At 47.2% G+C, this 24,496-nt stretch overlaps 1 protein-coding gene across 2 annotated transcripts in view; it reads left to right on the top strand.

The window, feature by feature from the left end:
- LOC149853922 (copine-5-like) overlaps positions 1 to 24,496 on the top strand; it is a 159,845-nt gene that overhangs the window by 114,807 nt on the left and 20,542 nt on the right. For both annotated transcript variants that reach the window (XR_016438922.1, XM_090025933.1), the window contains exons 14-18: positions 118 to 179; positions 8,428 to 8,474; positions 9,106 to 9,287; positions 9,905 to 10,032; positions 10,942 to 11,044. Coding sequence is in view for 1 of the 2 variants with exons in the window: in XM_090025933.1 (XP_089882059.1) it covers positions 118 to 179; positions 8,428 to 8,474; positions 9,106 to 9,287; positions 9,905 to 10,032; positions 10,942 to 11,044 (522 nt within the window). In the remaining variant the exon portion in view is untranslated. The remainder of the gene's footprint in view (positions 1 to 117; positions 180 to 8,427; positions 8,475 to 9,105; positions 9,288 to 9,904; positions 10,033 to 10,941; positions 11,045 to 24,496) is intronic.

Genomic DNA, 24,496 nt, shown 5'->3' with positions numbered 1-24,496 from the left:
CTCCAGAGCTCTCACACTAGCACCTTGTCTTCGCACTAAAGAAGGTGACCTTTGCACTAGCAATCTCTGAGGCATAATTCTTGGTATAACTGACTGCCCTCTCTCTTTGGCCCCAAGGTGACGCTGCTCTCATTCACTGTGGAATCAGAGTACACCTTCTTGGATTATATCAAAGGAGGGTAAGTGGGCTACTGTTTCTCTTCCCATGTGAGCAAGATGCAGGAGATGGGCAACCTGTTCCAAGATGGGGACAGAGCCACTGACTATTTCAGGGCACATGAATCGCCTGTTATTTTTGCTTGCCGTGTGCTGGCGCTGACAGCATGGCAGGAATTCTGTTCCCTTTGGTGCACCTAACTTGCACTTAGCCAGCCCCATAAAGGGGCATTTTTGGTGTTTACACTGGTTGCAACTCATTACCCCTGCACTGTGGACATGGAAGCACATGCAGTAGGCAATGCACTGGCTGGACAGCTATGTAGCTACATAATGCACATACCTAGGTATATGCCCTGGAGACCCGGGGAGAAAAGGACTCCTATTTTTTAGCCAAATAACCTTGTATTTAAGGCACATTGCCCACTATAACCCCCAGGTCCTTTTCTGCAGAGCTGCTGCTTAGCTAGTTGGTCCCAAGTCATTAGTGGTACATGGGGTTGTTCTGTCTTAAGTGCAGGACTTCACACTTGTCCTTGTTGAACTTCATGAGATTTATTTTGGAAGTTTGAAAACCATTGCTGTAGAGGATGGGGACCTAGAACCTGGGTGTCCTGCTTCATGGCCAAGTGCCTCTATGACTCAGCTCTTGGAGCTGAAACGTGGTAAAGTCCCCCTGTCCCTGCAACCCATTAGTTATCATTCTTTATCTGGCGTCCGTTTTATGACATTTATTTACATAGACATGTATGTGCCCAAGCGGTGCATAGCCTGTTGCATGTGCTCAGTATGTATGCACATACTTGCACATTCACACTGCAAGATTAACAGGATCACAATCTGTACGTAAGTGCCAAAAGCCCCACTCATGCGGCTAGAGCACTGCCATTTCAGTTCACAGAGGGAAACAAAATTCTGTCCTGTGTGCTACTGCAGTGAGTCCCATAGCAACACCCAGAGGAAATTCAAGGCTCTTCTGGTTAACTGGATCTGTCCAAGCTTTGCAAATAGGGGAGTCCATTGGAACCCACCCAGTGGTGTCTAGGCTTTGCTGTTCTCCAATCCTCCTGGCCTATCTGACTGCAAAACAGAACCACTGAATGTCAAATGGTCTCTCTGGTTAGTAGAAAGTCTCAAGCAAACTTTTTGTAAAAGTGTTGAAACTTTTCTTATCCTATCTACACTGGCAGGCCACCTACTTGTGTGACCTGTTGCCAGTTATAACCATTGTCAGCAACAGGTTGTTTTCCTGGGTCATCTGGGCCCCAGTTATGTCCTTACTACTCTCACTAAAATCAAGGAAGCAGTGGAGCTGGTCCAGCCATCAGTCAAGTGCTGTGGGATTGTACATAATGGCCTAGAGGATTCTAGGAGGGAGCACTGTAAAGCTTGGTCCTGTTGTAGCAACATCCATTTTTGCGTAGCAAGCTGGTACAGACTCTGGCCTCTAGTTTTGGATTCAGATTTCAAACAGCCCGAAGTTTGGTGTATTCAGATCAAGGGGTTGGTGTAGGTCAAGCTCATTAAGGGCACAATGCAGCTCTGTGCAGAGAAGCAGTATGAGGTCTTGGCACTGTTCAGAGTTCTCAGACACAGGCTGCTTAACGTGCAGAGCCAAATTATATCCGGAGGCATCCATTCACAGAGCAGGGCAGTGACAGTTTCTCCCCACTGCTTGAGTGCAGCTGAGCTGGGAGCAGTGCATTCATTCCTTGCCACCACCTGCATGGAAAGATATCTGTTAATAAACTGAGGTGAGTCCCAGGAGGAGAAGTAAATGTGATAAGGAGTGGAAGTGATATGAGAGGATTAAAAGAGTTGAATCTCACCAGCCCAGGAAAGCAACAACTAATGGGGGATATCACTGTCTTCGCATGGAAGGACATGCTGTATCAAGGAGCAGGTTTTCATCTCATACGCCAGTCAAATGACATCAGTATAAGTTACAGGAGTTTTAGGACCCGCAGAAGAGCATGGTGGACAGAACAATGCCAGCAGTCACGGAATGAAATTAAAAACGGCCACATTTATGCTGTTGGGGATAGCTAACTACCAGGGAGGTCTTAACCAGACCTTCTGCTGGTATAAATCACATGACAGGGGGAGCCACATCCATTTACTCCATCTAAGAATCTGCCTCCTCGTGCGACTGACCGAACAGAATCCCACTTTCTACTAAGGTTTTACTTATAAATGGTCTAGAAAGAGTGAACAGATGCTCTAGGCATGTTACAGAGAGGACTATTATACATCTTAGGTGGTTATAAGTAAATCAGTGAAATGTCTTATGGATGGTTATAAATCAGGGTTACAAGCAGCTGCCAGTCTCTTGCACTGTATGATCATTATGTGTTAGGCATTTATCAAATAATCTATTCATTCTTTAATTGAGTGATTCTCAACCAGTGTGATGTGGCCCCATGGCATGCCTTGATATCCTTTCAAGGGTGCTGTGGCATGCCATGCCATGTTAGCACTGTTAGGTGTGCAAACATGATTCAAGAGATAAACCCAGAGATTTCCTATAGAAATCTGTAGTGTTAAAAGCATTCTGCCCTGCTATGGTCTGTCTGAGCTCTTTGCAACAGAAGAACTGCTGTGTTGTTTTTCTATAGTCAAAAAGGAGTGAAAACTAAAAGCTGGCATTTTCCAAGGGTGCCTTGAGTCTAAAAGCATTGTGAACCCCCGCTTTAGTACTTTTTATAAACCATTAATAAATTGGTCCTAAATCTCCCAAAAGAGCCCTGTTGCTTCGTGCCCGTAAAGGTAGACTGAATGAATCTCTGGAAATCACCCTGTAGAAGCCTGTCCTGCTCTGGCTCCAGGGAATTGGGAAGGGACCTCTTTGATCCTTCTCACCTATGCTTAGAGCGGGCATTACAATGGATCCCTTAGCACCTGATTTGAGTTACTTGAGGCCAAGCAGAAATTTCATCCTTGCTGAGCACCTGGCTTGAGGCAGATGTCCTGGATATCTGCTTTTGTGGCCTTGTGAGCTCTGGGCTGATTCTCAGGGTGGTACAGTGCCAGCTTATATACAGCTTGGTCTGTTGCCCACAGATGCAGAAGCCAGACGGTGATAAGTCAAAACAGGCATTCTGCAGAATGCTGCCAGTGCCATCCGTCCCCAGCCTTGGTGCCACTGCGTATGCCATAATCATGCCATATGCCTCCTTGTGCTCATGCAGACCTATTAGCAAGGCCATGCCCAGGAGAGGTACCTGAGCAGCTGGAGAGAGGAGGCACCAGAGTTCACAGATGCTCCCGACTGCCAGCAAGGCAGGCTGTACAGCAGAGCAGCAGCTTTCTGTGAGCTCACATTAGCGTGTGTACAGAGAGCACTGAAAGAATGGGTCTCTTCAAGGAAACAGGGTGCATGTTCCTATCCAGGGTCCCCGAGTCCACGCTAATAGCATCCTCTGCCTGAGGCCCCTGGGAGGTACCGATAGACACGGGTACCCCATCAGAGAGGCCTAACAGCCAGAAGTCATCAGCAAGAGCCTGAGCCTGGGTCCTTCATGGCAGCCTTTAGCCTTGTTCTTTACACCTGGCCACCAGCTGCTTTCACTTCAGACTTCAGGTGCCAGTTAGCAGGGAGGTACTGATTGATGTGGTGGGTTGTGACTAGTTTGGCCCAGACCCCAGGGAGATGTCTTGATATGCCAGTAGCACATAATTAGGAACTCCCTGCATGCACCAGGGCTGGTCCCATGGATGCGTGCGACAGCTGCATGTGACAGCTCCACTTAGAAGTAGAGGGGTAGTGGTAACTAGTAGTTAGAGCATGTGGCTTGGGAGCCAAGACTCCTGGATTTGATCCCTAGCTCTGTGAGGAAGTGGCATGGAGGGGATAGAGCAGGGGAGCTGGGAGACAGGACTCCTGGATTCTGTCCCCTGCCCTGCTGCTTGCTCACTGTATGACCTTGGATAAGTCACATCTGCTTTCTGTGCCTCAGTTTCCCATTTGTAAAATGGGAATTGTGACACCAGCCCATCTCTGCCAAAGTGGATCTCCCTTCTCCTCTGCCTCCATCACTCTCTGTGATTCTTGGGGCAGGACTCGGAGCGTCCCACTCAAGCATCGCTCTGTCGGCGTGTGTTTGGCAACATTCAGGGCTCCACTTCTTCAGACATAGTTTCATAGTTTCATAGTAGCTAGAGTCGGAAGGGACCTAGGTAGATCATCTAGTCCGACCCCCTGCCTTAGCAGGAAAGAGCACCGGGGTCAGATGACCCCGGCAAGGTGCTCATCCCTGACATCTGTCACAGTTGCGCACATCTCACTGCTGCACCATGTGATGGGCTGTTTTGTCAGATTAACTATGGTCTCTTCTACCTTGTGGCAACTGTGTAGCTTCCTGGATTCATTTCCTTTTCTTGACAGCAGGCTGTGTGGGCTCAGCTCTCACTAGAAGGGTTCACACTGTTTAGATGAGAGAGCTAGTTGCATTACATTTGGAGCAAATAGTCTTAGAGAAGTCTGCTGTGCTGGCCTGGTTAGATGAAGATGCAAGAGAAGTGGTGCTGGCTCCTACCCTGGGGGTCTTTAAGAGGAGGCTGGATGTACACCTTGCTGGGGACGTTTGGCGGGGGGTCGGACTCGATGATCTCCTCAGGTCCCTTCTGACCCTACAAACTATGAAACTATGATGGGGGCTACTTAGGGACATTTGCTGCATGTCATGTAGGGCAAAACGTTTCTCTGAGCTAGATTGGGGGTGAGGCAGATGGAGCGTTGTGTGAGGGAAAGGGGTGTAGGAAAGAGGTGTGGAACAGACCATGTGAGGGAACACACTGCAGGGGCTGGGGACGGGGATAGGGTGGCAGTGCATGTTTAGGTGGGGGAAGTGCAGGTGGGGGTATGTCCAAGGACTAGATGTGGGTTGGGGTGCAGGGTGTGTTTGGCTGTGGATCAGGTCTGGATGGTGGTGCGAGGGGCTGTCTAGTTGCAGGTGAAGATCTAGGTGGGGGTGTGGTGCAGTGTGGATGTGGAGGCAGGTAGGGGTGAAGGTGCAGAACTGGACATAGCTGGGGCTGTGCTTTCAGGTGAAGGTGGCAGTGTGGGTCTGAGTGGGGGTAGCAGTTGGGGCTGCAGGTTCCCATCCACATGGCAGTTCAGGTGAGCTTGTGGGGTCTGGATGCGCATTTGAGTGTGGGTGTGGGTGGGCTGTGAGGGAGGGTGAGGGTGGAGCTGCAGGTTTGGGTGGTGGGTGCAGATGTGGACCCAGATGTGAAGGAGTCTGGGGGGTCCTGGTGTGAGTGCAGATCTGGGTGCAAGACTGGGGGGAGCTGGGGGTGGAGGCAGGATCCGGGGTGGAGAGCAGGTGCAGGTATAGGTGGGGGGTCTGTGTGCAGGTGCTGGTGGTGGATTCAGGTGGGAATCAAGTGCAAGTGCAAGTTGCGTTGGGCCCAGAGGAGGGTGGGTGTCAGTGTGACTTGGGTTGCAGGTCCAGATGGGCAGTAGGTTGTAGAGAAAGGGGTTTAAACTGGTGAAGGAATGGAGGGGAGTGTGTAGGGAGATGTGATCGAGAGCACAGAGAGGGATATCTGAGACGGGGCTCGTGGTGTGCAAGTCATGTGAGTGTCCGCTGGAGTTTGGAGGCTTTGGGGAGTCTGCCTGCGCATGGGGGGGGCATTGGGTGGGGCTGTATAGACACGTGTGCTGGGGCGGGGGCATGCGGCCCATGTTGGGGAATGGAATTCCCATAGACACGTAAATGCCAACATGCCTGTAGACAAAGGAGATGGTCCAAATACCACCTGGACAACCAAATCTAGACATGGAGGCGTCCAGAAAAGAAGAGACTCCACCCTGTGGTGTCCACTTGTACCACTCACACCCCTCCGGCTTAGAAAGGAGCCCAGGAGTCCTGCCTTGCTGTTCTTTGTTCTGTCCACGACACATTGCTGCTTCCACCCATGCGTGGAGTATTTTATAACACCAGTGACAAAAACTCAGCTCACATGTATCCCCTGTCACCTCTGGACTCTCATCCTGGCATGACAGTAAGTTGATTGACCTTCTTGCCCCATTTGGGGCTGATTGGCCAGACAGCACTAATGTTGGGTATGAGTGATGGATACAAGATCAGCCGGCAGATGCCCTTCTGCCAAGAGCTGTGGCTCTTTTCATCATCTCAGCTGTGACATCCCAGCTGTCAGCCCCTGCCACAAACCAGCATCCACTGTCCTGTGACAAGCTGTGCCCTCAGGTGTCCGGGGAGAATGTTAACAAGGGGCTGGTGCTGCTGTGGGGACTTGACACCTTACCTGCCAGAGGGGAAGAAACAAAGCCAGTGGCAAGAGGCTCTTGTTGCATTGGCCCTGAAAAATGGCAAGTTCAAAGCCTTGCATCCCTTAAATGATGAGCAACTCCAAGCCAGGATGCTGACCCAATGCATCGGAGGGTGTTGAGGCTCTGTAAATTCAACACAGCTCTTAAAAAAATGGGGAGTAGGGTTCGTATGCACAGGCTGAAGTGCTGCCTCCACCCGCCAGAAGTACCTCTGGAACCTGTAAGCCAGACCCTCAGATGCTGTAAATTGTCATAGTGCAATCATAGTGAGTGGAGAGGCACCCATTTACACAGAGGCCAGATGTATTCCTAGTGGGTGTCTCACTGCATTTGGGCACCTAAGTGTGATTCTATTCCACCCTGCTCAAGTCCGTGAAAAAAACGATGAATGCATCTACTTTTGTTATATGCCATCATCTGGCCCTTATGACTGCATCAGGTTTGCTCTGTGATTTGGACAAGCCTCTAATGCCCGGTCTTTAAATGTGGATTCTAACTTGAGGAACTCATCTGGCATCAATTTTATAAGGACTTGATTTTCAGAAAGGGCTGATTGCCCTCCTCTTCCCCTCCTACCGTGCAGGAAATCACTGTTACCTCCGTGGCGGGTGTCTCAAGTTGAGCAATGTGAATGTTGGCCTTTGGAAACAGAGCCTTAGCTAATGTAAAAGAAAACAATTCCACTGACATCAGTACAGCCAGGCTGATCTACAGCAACAGGATGCAGATTTTGATTCTCAAGTCCTGATCCTGAATATGTTTTCGGCCTCTCTAAATCCAGGACTTGTGTATGCACCTGAGGAAAAAAGGGAGCTTGGGTATGATCCTGAAGGGCCTGGTGCAACTGCATGGGTTCACTTAAAAATGACAGTGAGAAAAGTGAGAGAGGAGTCAGGCCTAGTGGAATTACTCCTGATTTATTCCAAGTGACTGAGATGAGAATCTGATCTGCAGGTTTTGTTACTGCCTATTCAACCAAACCACTTCTCAGGAGCAGGGATGGGGTGAGAGAAGGAGCCTGCATTCATAGCACAGTGTTGATAAATCATGGGGCATAACCTTCTATGCTGCCTAATTAATGTAGCTAATCAAAAACTAGCCTGATCTTACGTAACTGCTGCGGCATTGTCATCAGCCAAATCACGGGCAGGCCTTGAGAAGTAAGACAGAGCACAGGCAGGTACTGTGCAGGAAATCACATCCACTCCGTCAGCATGTAACCCTCGTGTGCAGCCTCTGAGCTGTGTTGCCAGGGGCGTGGTGGTGGCCAAGCTGACAGCACATCTGTCTGCTGCTATTTTTGAGCCCCTTTCCCCCAGGGGTTGGAGCCTGGGGCCTGTGCCCCAGACCCCCCTTTTTGCTCAGCACTTCGTAATGGCCAGATTTTCAAATGTCTTATATTGACCCAGAGCCTCCATTAACGTAGTGGGTAAAGCTTTTGCCTGCAGTCCCATTTTTGAGACCTTGAGATGCATCTAGTCCAATGTCCTGTCTGCAACAGGGGCAAGGAACAGGTCTTTTAGACTAGGAGTGTTAGAAACAGGGCATGCGTAGAGTTATCCATGCCCCATCATACCCCCCAGGCACCAGAAGTGTTGTGTTTAATAGTCCCTAATGGACCTATCCTCCATAAATGTGTCCAGTCCTGTTTTGAACCTTGTTACACCAGTGGCCTGCACCATAACTTGTGCCAATGACTTCCATGTGTGAACAAAAGCCATAAGATGGTAGCATGGCTGCCAGTTGTCTGAGGGATCTTTCTGGCTGCCAAACTTGACACCCATGCTCCAACTGGCAGATCTGTATCTTAGCCCCCGCGAGGCTAGAACTGCACAGTTGGAATCTGAATTTTGCAAAAAAGCAAGAGTTTTAAGGTTGGGCTTGGGCCTCAAGGGTGAAGGCTGAGCAAAATGCCTCCAGACCAAGTCTCACACTGCAGTAGCCTCTTCCTCATACTATCATTGTCACTTTTCTAGGACACAGATCAACTTCACCGTGGCCATCGACTTCACAGCTTCCAATGGTGAGTCTCCGTACCAGAGATGTGGTGGGAGGATTCCCAGAACAAGGTTAGACCTCTGAGTTAGGGCACTCAGTGGCTGTTCACACAATAAATGATATTGTAACTTCTCTGAGAGGTTACATATTTATTGCACACTTGCAAATTCTTCATAAGATGCTTTAAAATTAATAGTCACGTGAGGTATAGGCAGCTTGATAAGTCCCAGCCAGATAAGGAGCAGTAGTCAATTTTCAACAAACAAATGGCCTACCCAGACCCTTTGGACCTGGTTCTGATCTTGTTTGGATCAGTGATGCCAGGATCACTTCCCCAACCTCATTGGAAATACTGATGATGGAAAGAGATGAATCGGGGCCACTGGTCAAAGCCTGTGTATGGCCCCTGGGCAAATTCCCAGGGAAATCAGGAAGGGGCTGAATAGCCTCTCACCTGCACACACATCAGTCGTCCCCCCAGATGGCTTAGTGGAGTTATTCTCGTTTGCCTGGTACATGTGAAAATCAGGCCCTGGCCTCACAGTGAGAGCATAGTTTTGCCCCCTAAAGTGACCTGACAATGTCCAGGTATATACCACACACCCCTCTACTGCTGTGCTCTCTGCTTGCCTCTAACTCTTCTCTGTCTCTGGCAGGAAACCCCTCACAATCCACTTCCCTGCACTACATGAACCCCTACCAGCTCAATGCATATGCTATGGCACTGAAAGCAGTGGGCGAGATCATCCAGGACTACGACAGTGACAAGATGTTTCCTGCACTCGGTTTTGGAGCCAAAATCCCTCCGGATGGGCATGTGTCCCACGAGTTCCCACTGGTACTGCCATCCCCTATGAGTCTCTCTTGCACGCCGTCTCTCTCCAGTGGGTTCATCTTAGTACTAGACTGGCCCACTGAGCAGAAAAGGTCACTGACCTGGCCAGGAGGCTGCCATGTAGGTGCACCAAGGGAAGCAGATTCTACCCCCATGTGAATACCTGATATCTTCCTTGAGCCTTACTCCCTGGAGATGTCTACCATGCTCCAAGGCACAGCCTATGGAAGTCAAGTTAATACCATAGCTGGGACCCCTGGATTCAGTTCCCAGCTCAGGCACTATTTTTGTGTGGCCTTGGCTGATTCGCTACCCCTCTCTCTGCCTCAGTTTCCCCATCTGGGAATAATGGTGCTCCGAGACCATGGGGTAGAAAATTCTGTGTAACTGCTAAATATAATTATTACTGTTCCTCTAAGCCCTCAGGGAGGTGGTCTTCATTTCCTTGAGCACAAGCCCTCCTCGTGATGCCCCTCAGTACAAAGGGGAAGCCCTCACGTTGCTCTCAGTGACTCCCTCGGCCAGCACTTTGAGCATCCTTGTCATCTGATGGGGGAGGTAAAAGAAACAAACAGGGAAGGGGGAAAATGAGAAACCATTTCTCCCTGCCTTCTTCTCAGAACGGCAATGCTGACAACCCCTACTGCAACGGTATAGAGGGCATCCTGGAAGCCTACCACAAGAGCCTCAAGACAGTCCAGCTGTATGGCCCCACCAACTTTGCACCAGTGGTTAATCATGTGGCCAGGTAAAGGCAGCCAGTGCAGTGGGTACATGGCAACATCACACAGACCTTCATGCCCTCTTAACTCCTCCTTGAGCTAGAAGCAGGGCCAGATGAACCCTTTAGTGGGCCCTGGGCAAACAAACTCATGGGCCCCGGGCTGGTCGAGACCCCGTCCCCACCCAGCACTGCTTGGAGCCACTGCTAGGAAGGTTTAGGGGAAAGGAAGGGAAGGGAGGCAGATGGGTCCATTCACACCACCACCACAGAGGGAAGGACCAGAGGCTCCCACAGCTCAAGGCCCTAGGCATGTGCCTAGTTTGCCTATGTGTTAATTTGGCCCTGGCTAGAAATAGGCTCTTAGCCCAGAAACACTTGGCACCATCAGAGAGCAATGGGAAGTCCCCCCATGCCACTAAGTGGTCCACAAGTAGCAGTGAAAGAAACAAGAGCTTGGCAAGCTACTGTATCTGGCAGAGGCATGTACAGCCCTGCTTTAACAGTCTGAGGCCATTATTTCCTGTGGCACCTCCACTTCCAGCAACCATCCATGCGGAGTAGCTGGGATAACCCGCATGCCTTTCCTTTAACCCAGAAGGATCCTGATTGGGTGAGTGGTGAATCGCTCTTTCTTTGGGACTTGCGCTGTTCCTAAAATGTACTTGTCAGTGCTAGGAGTGGAATTGAAGTGTAGAGGACTCCCTTAATTTTGCCACAGACGTCTTTAAATCTGGGAAACTAAACAGGCTACTCTAAACCTTGACAGTGAGATGGATCTACCTTCGGTACTCACTGGAGCACTTCAGAGTGAATTGAGTATGCAGCAAGTTTAGCCATCAGGTCAGAGGCCCCAGGACTACTTCTCTTCTTACACAACAGTACCCTACTGCCCCCACTCCAAGCCTGTACTCAAGTGAATATCTCCCTGTCCAGGTATGCCACGGCTGTCCAGGATGGTTCCCAGTACTTCGTTTTGCTGATCATCACAGATGGGGTGATATCGGACATGGCCCAGACAAAAGAAGCCATTGTCAATGTGAGTAGTGGGAGCCATGCTCATGTACAGTACCGCCAGATCATTTCAGCATCAGACCTGGACGTGAAGCAGGGCTTCGGCATACAGTATCTGCAAACCCTCATTGCAACATCCATATGGGTGAAACCCACTTGCTTGCTCGCTCGCTCACTGGCTATCACCAATGGCTTATGCAGAATCCCATCCCCTGTAAGGGAAATGGTTCACTTGGGTTTTCCCCACTGAACCTAGCTCCAGGTGAAATGGTTGCCACCCAGCAGTCCTCACAGGGGTAGGGAGAGGGTTGGGAATTAGCATGTTCCTTAGACATTTCCTTCAGTCTTTAGCAAGGAAATGTCATGCCATGTCCTGTCCTTGACCCTTCAGATACTTCAGACACATAATTGTACATGGAGAGGCAGACACCTGGAGCAATCCGATGCCTTAGTTTTTCCCCTCCTCGTTCAGGGAGCCTGTCCTTGCACTGTGCCCTCTGGTTGGTACAGTCTGAGGGCCCTGGTAGACATGATATTTGTTCTACCATGTCAGCAAAAGAACTGGCCACCTATTTATGCTGTTTGTTGCCATAAAATAATGGATGATCTGTCTCAGAAGTGATGGATCCAGGACGAAAGAGTCTGAAAGAGCAACTTCTTTGTCTTTCTGGGACAAAACATGGGATCAGGTCGAGACTGCCCCCACAACTTTCCCACAGGGCTCAGCTCTCCCTCCTCCACCCCTCCTCCCTCCTTCTGAAACCCAAGTTTCATGTCTCTCTCCCCCTCCAAGAGGCAGTGTCTGGCTTGGGCTACCTACCAACCCTTTTAATGACTGGGCTTCCAAGAAGCATGAGACCAGACAGTGCCTCCATGGCAGCGCTCTTCAGATCCTGGCTGTCCTCCAGCCCTTTAAATGTCCTGACTCTTGAATATGTTGTCACCCGTAGCGCTTTATTTTTTATAGTGATTTATTTTTTGTAGTCCTGCAAATATGTCCAGGGCCCTGAAATGACCCTTATGCTTCACCTTCTGATTGGGTCCATCCAGTGTCACCTTCATTCTCCTTGCCTCTGGACATACTCTTTCACACTGTCCTGTTCCCATACCCTCCAGCAGGTAAGAGGTGGCCCACTCTGTTCTTTTGTACTCAGGTAAGGAGATAGCCAGAGGAGGAAAAGTCACTGGTCATGAACAGGAAGGGAATGTCTTAGGGGCCTTGTTTGCCATGCAGCTGAATGGCTACACAGTGAATCAAATATTCCCTGTACTAACACAAGGAAATGTGTGATTCCTATTCATTCAACATCCCACCCACAAACTCTAATCAGCAGCATATTACAAATGCAGGAAATAATTAGCTCATTAGAGGTAATTTCAGAGAATTTGTGACCAAGTCCATCCATGGTGCAACTCCATTAAGGTCAACCAGGTGGAGCTGCCCTACGATGTCTGCATCGTGATCATGGGGAGTGCTGGGGAGGGAAGCCTTGATTACTGTCTGTGGGTAATAATGTTGCCAGAGATCTGACCGTTGCTGAATTTTGTCTGTTGAGGCTCAGATCCCTGCCTACTATAAATCAGCATAGCTCCTCTGAAGTTATGCTGATTTACACCAGCTGAAGACCTCTTCCGTAACTGAGTATTGAAACCATCAAAGCCTGTGCAGACAGTTAGCTCTTTTTCAACAGGCACAGACAATGGAGGGTCATCTAATCACCTAGTACATCCCTGTCATACATTTTCTGTTATTGCCAGATGACTTGTATCCATCATATCTTCTTAGTCTGGTGTCTGTAGAGGGATCAATAAATTCTCAACTTAATGGTGCAGAAGTCTACTGCCTGGTGCAGAGATTTTCTGAAGATAAGTGCTCCTCTTCCTTAGACTGGTGTCATAGTTTCATAGTTTCTAGGGTCGGAAGGGACCTGAGCAGATCATCTAGTCCGACCCCCTGCCATGGCAGGAAAGAGTACTGGGGTCAAATAACCCCAGCAAGATGTTCGTCTAACCTCCTCTTAAACACCCCCAGGGCAGGAGCCTTCACCACTTCCCTTGGAAGCTGGTTCCAGACCCTAGCTGCCCTGACTGTGAAGTAGCGCCTCCTGATATCTAGCCTAAACCTACCCTCTGCCAGCTTGTGACCGTTATTCCTGGTCACTCCTGGCGGTGCTCGGGGAAACAGTGACTCCCCCAATGCCTGCTGATCCCCCCTGATTAGTTTGTAACAGGCCACTAGATCCCCCCTCAGCCTTCTCTTTTGGAGGCTGAACAGGTTCAGGTCCCATAGCCTCTCCTCATAGGGCCTGCCCTGTTGTCCCCGATCATGCGAGTGGCCTCTTCTGGACCCTCTCCATGTTGTCCACGTCCCTCCTGAAGTGCGGCGCCCAGAACTGGATGCAGTACTCCAGCTGCAGCCTGACCAGTGCCGCATAGAGGGGGAGGATCACCTCCTTGGCCCTGCTCGAGATGCATCTGCAGATGCATGACAAGGTGCGGTTGGCCTTCCTGACTGCCTCCCCACACTGCCAGCCCATGTTCACCTTGGAGTCAATGATGACCCCAAAATCCTTTTCCGCCTCCGTGCTGATAAGAGGGGAGTTCCCCAACCTGTAGGTATGATGCCGGTTGTTCCTCCCGAGGTGCATCACCTTGCACTTCTCTGTGTTGAATCCCATCCTATTCTTATCCGCCCACCCTTGCAACCTGTCTAGGTCTGATTGTAGCCTGTTGCTTCCTTCTAGTGTGCCCACGTCCCCCCACATCTTAGTGTCATCAGCAAATTTGAACAGGGTGCTTTTCACCCCCTCGTCCAAATCACTGATGAAGATGTTGAACAGTGTGGGCCTGAGGACCGAGCCCTGGGGGACCCCGCTGCCCACATCCCTCCAGGTTGAGAAGGACCCATCCACACCCACACTATGGGTGCAGCCCTCCAGCCAGTTGTTGACCCATTTGACTGTGTGGGTGTCAACACCGCAGTCCCCCACTTTCTTAATGAGAACGGGGTGAGAGACAGTGTCAAAAGCCTTCCGGAAGTCCAGGAAGACGATGTCCACTGCTACCCCTGCATCTAATGATCTGGTGATCTGATCGTAAAAGGCCACCAGGCTGGTCTGACAGGACCTGCCACTGATGAACCCGTGCTGGTTGCCCCTAAGCATGCAGTCCCTTGCTGGCCCCTCCTGGATGTGTGCCAGCATAATTTTCTCAAACAGCTTGCCTAGGATCGAGGTGAGACTAACTGGCCTATAGTTTCCCGGGTCCTCCTTCCTGCCTTTTTTGAAGATGGGGACCACATTGGCCCTTTTCCAGTCCTCCGGTACCTCTCCAGAGCACCACGAGTGCTCCTAAAGCCGTGCCAGGGGACTGGCAATGACCTCGGCCAGTTCCTTTAGAACTCTAGGATGGAGATCGTCCGGGCGGCTGACTTGAATACGTCCAACCCCTCCAGAAGCTGCCTAACTAAATCCTCGCTAACCCGTGGCCCAGGTGTGCCTCCCCCGGGGCCCGAGGGGGGCCCAGCACGGAGGTGGCTGTCCTGGTCCCTACTTAGGAAGACGGAGGCAAAGAAATTGTTGAACATGTTAGCTTTGTCATCTGGTGTGATGACCAAGTGTCAATCAGAAGTGACTCCTAGTTCTCCCTGGGTGCATTTACATGTTCATGTTCATTAATGCACCATAGTTACTGCTGATTAAGTTTAGTACTTGCATAACCAGTTATTAAATCAGTGCACAGTACTGGCGCTACTGCACAGTAACACCAGCGCACAGCTTTTTACTGACTTTAACTGCACAGTAGCCTAATACTACTGCTCAGTAGTGTATTAGCACGGGTTTTGCCTGGCACACTACTGTGCAATGTTATTAGGCTATTGTGCAGTTGGTGTCTCTTGTAGACACATCCACTGGGATGTAAGTTAACAGTATTGTCATATAAGTCACTGTGTATGAAAGCTCAGTCAGACCCAAAGTCATCCATTAACCCTTTCAAAAATATTACAACAGCTCTTTTAAAACAATTTAGCTACAATATCCACCATCACTAACTGACGAACGGATGCCATATATATATATTTAAAGCAATTAACTTCTAATTTTTCATACATTATGATGTCTGGACGGTGTGTATTGAATAGATTTTGTTGCTCTGTCAGGCAGTCAAGAACAGAGCTGTGCTAATACTTGACTTTTCACTTTGCTGGCTGCTCTGGGAAAGTGAAAAACCATTCAGTTGGGCTGAATGAACTGTATTGTTAGACCCCAAACATAACATTTTATTTTCATAGATTCATAGATGCTAGGGTTGGAAGAGACATCAACAGATCATCGAGTCTGACCCCCTGCCCTGGGAGGTTTTGACAGGGTTTTTTAGTTTATAAAATTCAGTCAAAAAGTCATTTTGAATTGAAAAATGAAATGTTTCCTTTTGAAAATCTCCTAATGAAATATATTAAGTCGGGGTATCAAACATAGGCCTGCAGGCCAGATTTGGCCTGCAGAGCTGCTTTATCTGGCCTGTGTGGCTACAAGTGGGCAATGGGAAGTTGGTGGGACTGGCCAGGGGTAGGGAATGGCTTGCCACAGAATCCAGGGCCTTTGGACCCTGTGGACATAGCGATTGGCAGCAGGAGGATGAGCAAGGGCTGATACAGCCTCAGTTGTCCTCCAGCCACTTCATCCCTTGCCGCCACCCCTGACTTACCTTTTCTGCTGCTGGTCCCACCATTGCCCCAGACTGGAGCTGTTGCCACATGTCCCCTGCTGGAGCTGGTGCTGCTGCCACCTGTGTCACCACTGTGGCTACCGCGTGTCCTAGGCTGGCTCCAGCTCCAACCCAGGGCATGAGGTGAGTCTGCCAATCCCCTCTTTTAAATGAAAAAAATGAAACATTACATTTTGACAAAGCCAAACAGAAGCAGAATTTCTTCGCTTTTTTCTCAACATCAGCAATTTGGTGAATTCAAAATGAGTGTGCAAAGAGTTTTGGGGTCAGTAAACCTACATTCCTCTCCAAAAATTTTTGCTTGAAAGATGGATTAGAAACAAATCATTTTGGCATATGGAAAACACATTTATGCTGTGCTAAAACAATCAGGTCCTTTGGATCTACTTGACAGTTTTTTGTGAGTCTGGAATTCCTCTGAGTGCTAGTGGCAGATACGTGGTAGAAGTCATGTGTCATTTCGCTTGCCAGTACAGGAAAGATCGTCTTGGGAGTTGCTTTGTGTTTCAAAGGATGATGCATTTCAGGCGAATGAGCCATCATCATTTTCAGCAATGACAAAACCTCCTCCTTCTTCTTGAAAATCATATATATACTTGGAGCGAACAAGGTAGTGGTCGCCGACTGCTTTCCAAACACTGAACTTGGCCATCTTCCTTGAGATCAGAAGGCATTTATCTTTTCCACTGCATCTAGTGTTGGAGTTTTTTTGTTGTTTTCTGGTGGGGGGGGGGGTGCTTCTGTTTTTTTGCCTGGTCCTTTCTTCCATTTGTGTTGCATCTGAATTTCCTTGTCCTAAACAGGCTTAGCTACACTTCAGGTGATGTTATTTTTACAGCAGCTCTCTGAGACTGCAGAGACACAAATCTGATATTGTTATTATACTTATATTTTCATAAGAAGTGATCTTGTGCTTTTTTTTATGATAAAAGCCAGTGAAGCTCTCACGGGCAGGAACAAAGGCGATGCTTTTGTGAAGTCAAGAAGTCGTCCCTGAGATATAATGGTAATTTCTTCCCTGACTCTAAACTCCTACTTGGAACAGGGTCTGTGGCCTATTTTGACTTTGTTGGGACTAGCAGTCTCTACTGACTTTTTGTCCAATGCTTATACATCTTCTAAAAGAGGGTGTCTTGATTTTTTTTTTTTTTGTCAGTGGTGACTAATGTGTATTGGTCTTTGGGTGCTGGCTTCTGAAAAGCTGCAGCACTGTCTTCCTGGAAGTTTCATAGTAGTTTGTAGTAGGGTTGGGCTTGTTTGCTTGTAGTTTGTCTGGACATTCCCTGCCTGAGATTTTTATGAGACTTCACATATGGATGGACACGGTGGAACTAGATGCATTTTCTCAGTTCTCTTGTTAAAACAACACCCAAGTAACTAAATTACAGTCCCACGTCAGTGACTTTGCCTGAAAAATGCAACTCTCTCCACCTCCTTCCCTTTCAAAGAAGACAGTCATTTTTCATGGACAGTTCTGCAGTTTCAAACTGGGGGGGAAAGAAAAAGAACAACCTTCGTCATCTTTTAAAACCAAAATATTCTCAGACCACTAAGTCATTTTGTCTCAGGCATTTCCCAGTGCAATCAGCTGTTAATGACATGCCTTCGATGTACTGTACAGTCACGGATTTCAGAATTGCACCGAGGACAATATGATTGAGGTACTTACTCATCAGCAAGCTGTTGTTTTAGTGTTTATTATGGGATGTCTAGAAGTCAGGCAAGGTATTAAGTCTGGGTTTTTTTTTCCCGTTTCTTTGTGCTGTATTAAAAGGACAGGATGGATTCTCAACTGTTGCAAGTCGTCATATCTCTACTGACTTCACTGGAGTGGTGCTGATTTATACCATCGGGCGTTCAGTCCCATATGTATAGAAACCATGGTGATGAATGGGGTATAAGCACTAAAATCGAATCATGTTTGATACAGGCTGGCTTTTGGATAGAATCAGGTCTCTTCATACATACGTACGTACGTACATTTATATATGACAGATTCTTTCAAAGAGATTGCCTTAACCCCTCTCAAGTCAAAGTAATCAACATGATGGCTCAGCTGCAGGCTTCTGCATTATCTGACATTTTATAGCTGTGCCTGGTTAATCCTCTTGCTTTATCCTGTAGTTTTGTCCTTTCTAACCACTGTACGTAGAGCTCTGAGAAGTTAATGGGGATTGAAACATTTTGAAAAATGTGAATCTCTTAACTCTAGACCAAATGAACCATGGAGCCAAGGAGAGGCTTGTCCCTGCTTTACATTCAAGACTGGTACTTGATGCCAGAGCATCCGGACTTAGACCTGTACTCTTATTATCAAGATTATTATGTTGGAGAAGTTACAAGTTGAAGTTCACAGAGGTCAAAAAGAGATATCCTCAGGCCTCGGCTGTAGCATATGACTGGGAACATTTTCTCCCTGTTTCTGTGATGCACTTTTACAGTGTTTCAGTACATTTGAAGCTGTATTATTACCCCATGCATCACTTAGCTTCTTGTTTTCACACAGGCATGCAAAACCTGGCATGTGTAACCAGCTGCCATGTACAGTGATGCTACCTTTATGCACCGGGTGGGCCTCGGGTTTTGGAGTGAATTAGTGAAGTACACTGTGTTTGCTTCCAAAGCATATGTGATTCACTTTACTCAAAAAGTACCTGGGACATGCAACTGTGCATGGATGCATACATGTGTGCATATGCATGCATGCACACATCTGTCTATATGAACATGTATGAATTTATGCACATTCACTAATCTTTAGGTCACTTCAGATCCTGCAAAAGTGAAGTCCAGTAGTTTGTTCCATTCAGCTGTACCAGTCAGTTTTCTGCCGTCGTCTTTTCAAGGTCTGTTGCAAGGACAAAATACTAGAAATAGAAAAGAACCTTTTGTAAAAACCAAATCAGAATCACACTTGGAGTTTAAGGGGCTCAAGAGCCAGTGAGAAAATCTGTGGGTTTCCTATCAACAGGTTACTCCCATCTGTGAAGTAGGAATTGGCTCTCTTTTCAGATGCACAACTAATGAACTTTGCCCTGTGTATATATTTTGTTGCATATATGCAGCTCAGACAGGCCATTCACTCTGTTTCCTAGCCATGAAGGTAACATACACCTAGATCCTCTGTCATGGTTGCAGATATTCCAAGGGACTCCAGCTTGTCTTTTGTAGCCTTGGTAGATTTCCAGAAAATAATTATTTCTCCCACTGGCTCATCCATTAGGCTGCAGACCTATGCACATTTTGGCTCTCAGTCAGTTGGTTTATTCACTCCTTGATTCAACATATCGTGTGTCTGTGCAGATCTCCAGACATACCTTGCTGTGTAATTGTGATGTTAGCTGGCACTCGTGGATGTGTTGATGAGCATGATACATTTTGGTGCAAAGTGTGAACCAACTTTTTCTTGACACAAAGCATATGGTCTGTTTGTCTCTCCTGGGAAGCTGTCATCAGATACCTCATATTGGTCTGGTCCTCTGCTGAAATCCTGGCTTCCTTTTTTTTTTTTTTTTTTTTTTTTACTGTCTTCTAAAGGATATTACTATAGTAAAATGCATATAAGGAGTTTGGGTTGGCCTTTTCTAGACAATAGGAATGTATGTTTGTAATATACTGAAAGGAGCTGATGAGATTGTCCTGGGACTGAGATCAACACTACTAAAACGCAAACTTGAGAAGGAAAGCTTAAGCTGAACTTCACATGGCAGTGCTAATTTAGCTGCCAAAAAAGAGAACCACTCTAGGAAGAGAGATGCATTTGGGCACTAACCTAGAGGGTAAGTATGCTGTGCTGGAGTGGAGGAGGACTGTCCATTCACAGTGACGAATGGTATCGTGTCCCTGTGAGTAGCAGCTTGCAGCTGGCAATGTGACAGTTTCTTCTTTGCTCAGGAGTTTTGTCCAGACTGTTTCTGGGTAAATGTAATGAATTGTTTGACTGCTTCCAATAATCAGAGATTCTGAATTTATTTTGCAGTTACCTTGGCATAAATGCAGATAAATAGGTAGACAAGGCAAATAGACAGTACATCTGGAAAAAGCTTCTTAACGCTAAGCATATGTTCCTGTTTGTCTCTCCTGGTAAGCTGTCATCAGACCAGATGGGTCTGGTCCTAGGCTCAAATCCTGGCAAGTACATATGTGGATGTACTTGTGTGGGTAAATAGATAGATGAATTATAGGCAGGGCAGTAGGGTGATCAATCAGTAGAAAAGTAGCTAGAAATCATAAATGAAAAGGTAGATAAGATGGTTGGTATGTGGATGAATAGACTGATAGGTGGATAGGATGTTGGATAGGTAGGTACAGCTAGATGAAGAGATTGATCTAAAAACCAATTTTTCATGTTCTTGGTGACGGCCTCAAGTAATCAGCTTCAGTTTAAAAATAATAAGACTTTATAGTTGTTTGATGATTTTAATGGTCTTTAAGTCTCTGGGATGCAGCTAAGACACAGATAACTCAATAGAGCCAGGAGATAGCTCAGCTCAATTACACTGCTCATTTCACTATTTGAATTGCAAAGGGGAAATAAAAAACTCCCTTTCCTCTGTGTGGGTGGTGTTTCTTTTTGCCGATGTTTCCTGAGCTCTGCAGTTGCCTTCATCGTTGAAATACTATTTCACTTGCCTGAGAAATTTGCTGGCTGCAGGTTTCAGCATGTAGAATCGTTTGTTTGATTAATTTTCTCTTACCTCTGCCATGAGTTAGATTCACGCTTCAGTGTTTGGGCCACGGAAGGCCATATTTTCTCTCTGTCTCGGTGAGGGATGGACTGATATAGCCTTAACTGTTTATTATCAGAAAGTACGTTGGATGTATTTGCAGTCTGTCAGCTTGATTCCCCTCTCACGCTGATGCTCTAAAGGCTTATGTGGAAATAAATCTGATTTATGTTGGCATCAGAGAAAGAAGAATCCGGCCTTGTCTTGTAAATGAAGTTATGGGCCAGATCCCCAGGTTCCCTCTTCACTCCTGATGGTACTTCCCTGTAGTCTTTATGGAAACCTTACTTGGGCTCAGCATACACGGTAAAGACTTTGTACCATCTTCATAGAGAGATAGTGATGGAGAGAGAGGAAAACAGAATGAAAGAAGAGAGACAGAAGGCTGAAAGAAGAATTTCATTAAAAACCAATGCATGTGTTTTTAGACATATGCACACATGTATGTATACACATGTCCTTATACAAGCCCATAGGGGCAGAAATAATCATGGTCTCTAACAAGGAAAGACTACCTGTGAAATAATGAAGCAAATGAAGAATACCTGTGAAATAATGAATGCAAGGCAGGGCTGGGTGAAAAGGTAGCTAAGAAGTGCGATTTCTCCTGTAACAGGCAAATGAGATGGAGTTCAGAAATAAAAATGACCTTAAGACAGCACTCAGCAGCGCTGCTGGGATTGAATCTGCTTATTTGTGGAAGAAGCATGTGCTTTATTCCTGTCCTCTGTGCTGGCTTCGCTCAGGAGGGGCCGGGCGCTACTTGCCTCCTTTGTGCTATATTTCACTGCCCAGTGCTTAACCAGAGAGGCCCAACGCCAATATAGGAATGTCTCCTATGTTGTAAAGTTATTGGTCAATGCAAACTGGCCTTTTTTCCTCCTAGTGTTTGTAACGCAGAGAGAGAAATATTGTCGTCTTTGAAATATTCATACCAGGTGAAGTCCACTCTTTTTTGTTAACGGTCTTCATGTATTTTCATGTGCTGAATGCTCCCAGCAGCAGCGAAGAGATAAGAGGATTCATTTTAGACTCTGTTACTAGCTGCTTCTTCAACGATACCCCACAATGTTTCATGTTAACTGAAGTTATGTCCTTTGAATACAAATCACTTGGTTTCCTTTTCTGGCTTCTTAGGTGGTCTTGGGTTTGTCACTTAACTTCTTTGCGCCAGTCCAAAATAGAGATAGTGAGACACTTCCACGATCTGAACCAAGCCCCTAGCTCATGTATGCTACCCACACAACTGGGGGGTTCTGCCCATAAAAATACAGGGTGTTTGCTTAGAAAAACCAACACGTTTTCAGGGCAGTTTTCAAGACCTATCAGGGAATGGGCTGGCAGAATCCAGAAGCAATAAAGTGTGCATTTTCCTATAGCTTATACCATAATATAGAAATAAATTCACTTCCTACTCCATTGCAAGGATTCAGGTGATCTTCACAGCAATTTCTAAGGCTGTGTGGATAGAGCCAGATCTACAGTTGGGTTGAATCATGTAATTCCAACAAGGTGAATTTAAGTCAGTCTGATTTGCACTGCCAGAAGATGTGTCCTATTTATGTTGTTTGAGGGAGTTGATTCTGTCATGGTCGATGGGCTCATTCCAGCTCAGAGACTTTCAGTACAATACCAGTGCCCCGAAGTAGTTGCATGTTCACGGGCAAATGAGATGGAGTTCAGAAATAAACATACAGAGATTAGAGAAATGGGGCCTGATTCTGCTCTCAGAGCAGTGTAAATCAGGGTTCAGACCAGGGAAATCAGGGTCTGATCTCACTTACACTGTTGTATTAAGGTCAATGAGAGAAGAATCTAGTTTACCCCTGGAAAGCAAGGGTATGCATGGATGCAAGACCTAGGATAAATTAGCTCTTTGTTTCTGCAACTAAACTATTACTGGTACCTGAGCTAGGCCGAGTCTTGCAACACTACAATGCAGTCACAGGCTGCAACATGGACATGTCCGGAGAGGAAAATCGGATCCAGTGGCTTTGCTGCTACCTGCATTGGGGGAGTCAGGCAGGTCAGATGCTATTTCAACCCTCTTCTTCCTGACCAAAGAAGTTTACTTGGCTTATAGGTGTCATCTAGTAATGAGGACAGGAGCCTCAAGGGCTCCCAGGGCCTTATGCAAAGTATTTGTGCTTCTTCTATTTATATGGGCCTCTGGCCAGAATCAGTCTCTCCTGCCTTAACTGGTGATTGTGATGAGCCCTGTCAAACTGTAAAATCATAGATCTGAAAACAGCTGGGTTTTTTGGTTGGGTTTTTTGCTTTAGTTTTTCTTTTTCCCTGGATCCCTGTAGGGGATTTTATCTGCAGGGAGATGGGAGGAATGCAGTGCGAGTCGGATGGATCAAGATGGGTTGGACATCAGAAGAGAACAAAAAATAGTGATTGCTTGCCCTTCCCTTGTGTCTTCTCTCAAGAGCACTTGTAAAGGTTAATGATGTCTACACTGCCAGAACGGTGTAAAGGGAGTACATTGCAAATGAGAATCAGGCCTGTAGTCCTCCACAGTGCCCCTTTGTGGGAGGTCACTGGACTGTCAGCCCTGTTCCAGAGCAGGGGACACTGAGACAGAGACCCAAGGGAGTGACTCCCTCAGGATCATAGAGAGCACGTGTCAAAGCTGGGATAGACCTCCACATCATGAGAGGTCCTGGGTCTTAAATCCATGACCACCCTTCATCTCCCATCTGTCCCCTGCCCTGGAAGCTTCCCTCTCTGTTGTCAGTGCAGTACGAATGGGGAATGCCCACTATGAAGTTCCCTTACCCATGAGAAAAGCGGGTGATGACATCAGAGGGCAAGTTCCCATTGCTCACCACACAGGTCCACACATCCAATTGGTTATTGTTGGCAGCAGGATCCTATACTTAGGGGATCAATGGTCTGCTCTGATATAGCAAATCATTGTTCTTACAAAGGAAGCAAGTACGAGTGGTCTAATATACTGTAGTATATATAAAATACAATATATACAATATACTGTAGGTCTAATAGTAGGTAGTCCTATGAGTCTAGTTGCAAGCAGTTACTTCCTTTTTCCTCAGGGCTTTGGAAAGCACCTTCCCCTTTTTCTGATTCTTCACTCCGGTGTGTGGGGGTTCGGAGAAAGGCAAGGAAGCAAGCTGGGAGTACTATCTCTTAGCCTGGCGGCAAAGGGTTGGAGCTGAACTTCACCGAGGCCTGATTGGGAAACAAGTAAGAAAAAATAGCCAAGAAAATTCAAAAGGTGGCAAGAGTGAACACGTATAGAGAAAGAGTGACTTGCTCTGCCTTGCTTACATGGGAATTGGTGACCTCTAAAGCAACCATTAGTGTGTGCATCCCTCCTTGGTGAGCCTACAATTAGCTGGGACTCTTTTTCTTCAACAGATTAGGCTAATGTACCCTGCCTCATGTGTGACACCTATATTGTTGGGAGGTGAGATACCTTTCTGTCCCTTAGGGAACATCTGATGAAGCTTTTAAGTGGGAGATCCTTACTGCTAAAGTATCTGGCCCTTCTGAAACCCAGTTGTGTCCCTGCTTTGCTACCAGTGATGTGCATGGACTGCATAGGGCAAGTTTTGTCATATCAGCAGTCACCATTGCGATTCGTGCTCCAGATGGAGCTGGTTCCTTGGCCTGCAAGGATATCGGAGTGGCTGCTGAATGAGCCTCTCATGTGCTATTACTCAGCCATTGATTATATCATGTAATTTATGGTAGCTCCTCATCCCACGCTCAAAACAGAAGCCCATCAGCCCATAATAGATTGTATTTTTTTGTTAGCAGATGGGAGAGAGCCTCATTGCTTTTTTCACGCTAGCTTTTGCCAGTTGACATTCTTGATACATCAGCTCCTTATGGAGGCCACTTGACCCCTGCCCCGTGCTCCTCATCTAGTAGTTACCTTGTGATGAAAGCCTGGCTGAAAGGAGGTTGAACACAGTACATGATTCCTCTGGACGTTGGGCTTCATTAACTGGGAAAAGAGTTGAGAGCAGCTGATTAAAAGCACACAGCAGCCA

This window comes from Crocodylus siamensis, chromosome 13 (assembly GCF_052110815.1).
Source record: "Crocodylus siamensis isolate JL-2025a chromosome 13, ASM5211081v1, whole genome shotgun sequence".
NCBI classification, from domain to species: Eukaryota; Metazoa; Chordata; order Crocodylia; family Crocodylidae; genus Crocodylus; species Crocodylus siamensis.
Note: the sequence above shows the minus strand (reverse complement) of the source record. Positions and strands in the feature narration are given on the sequence as shown.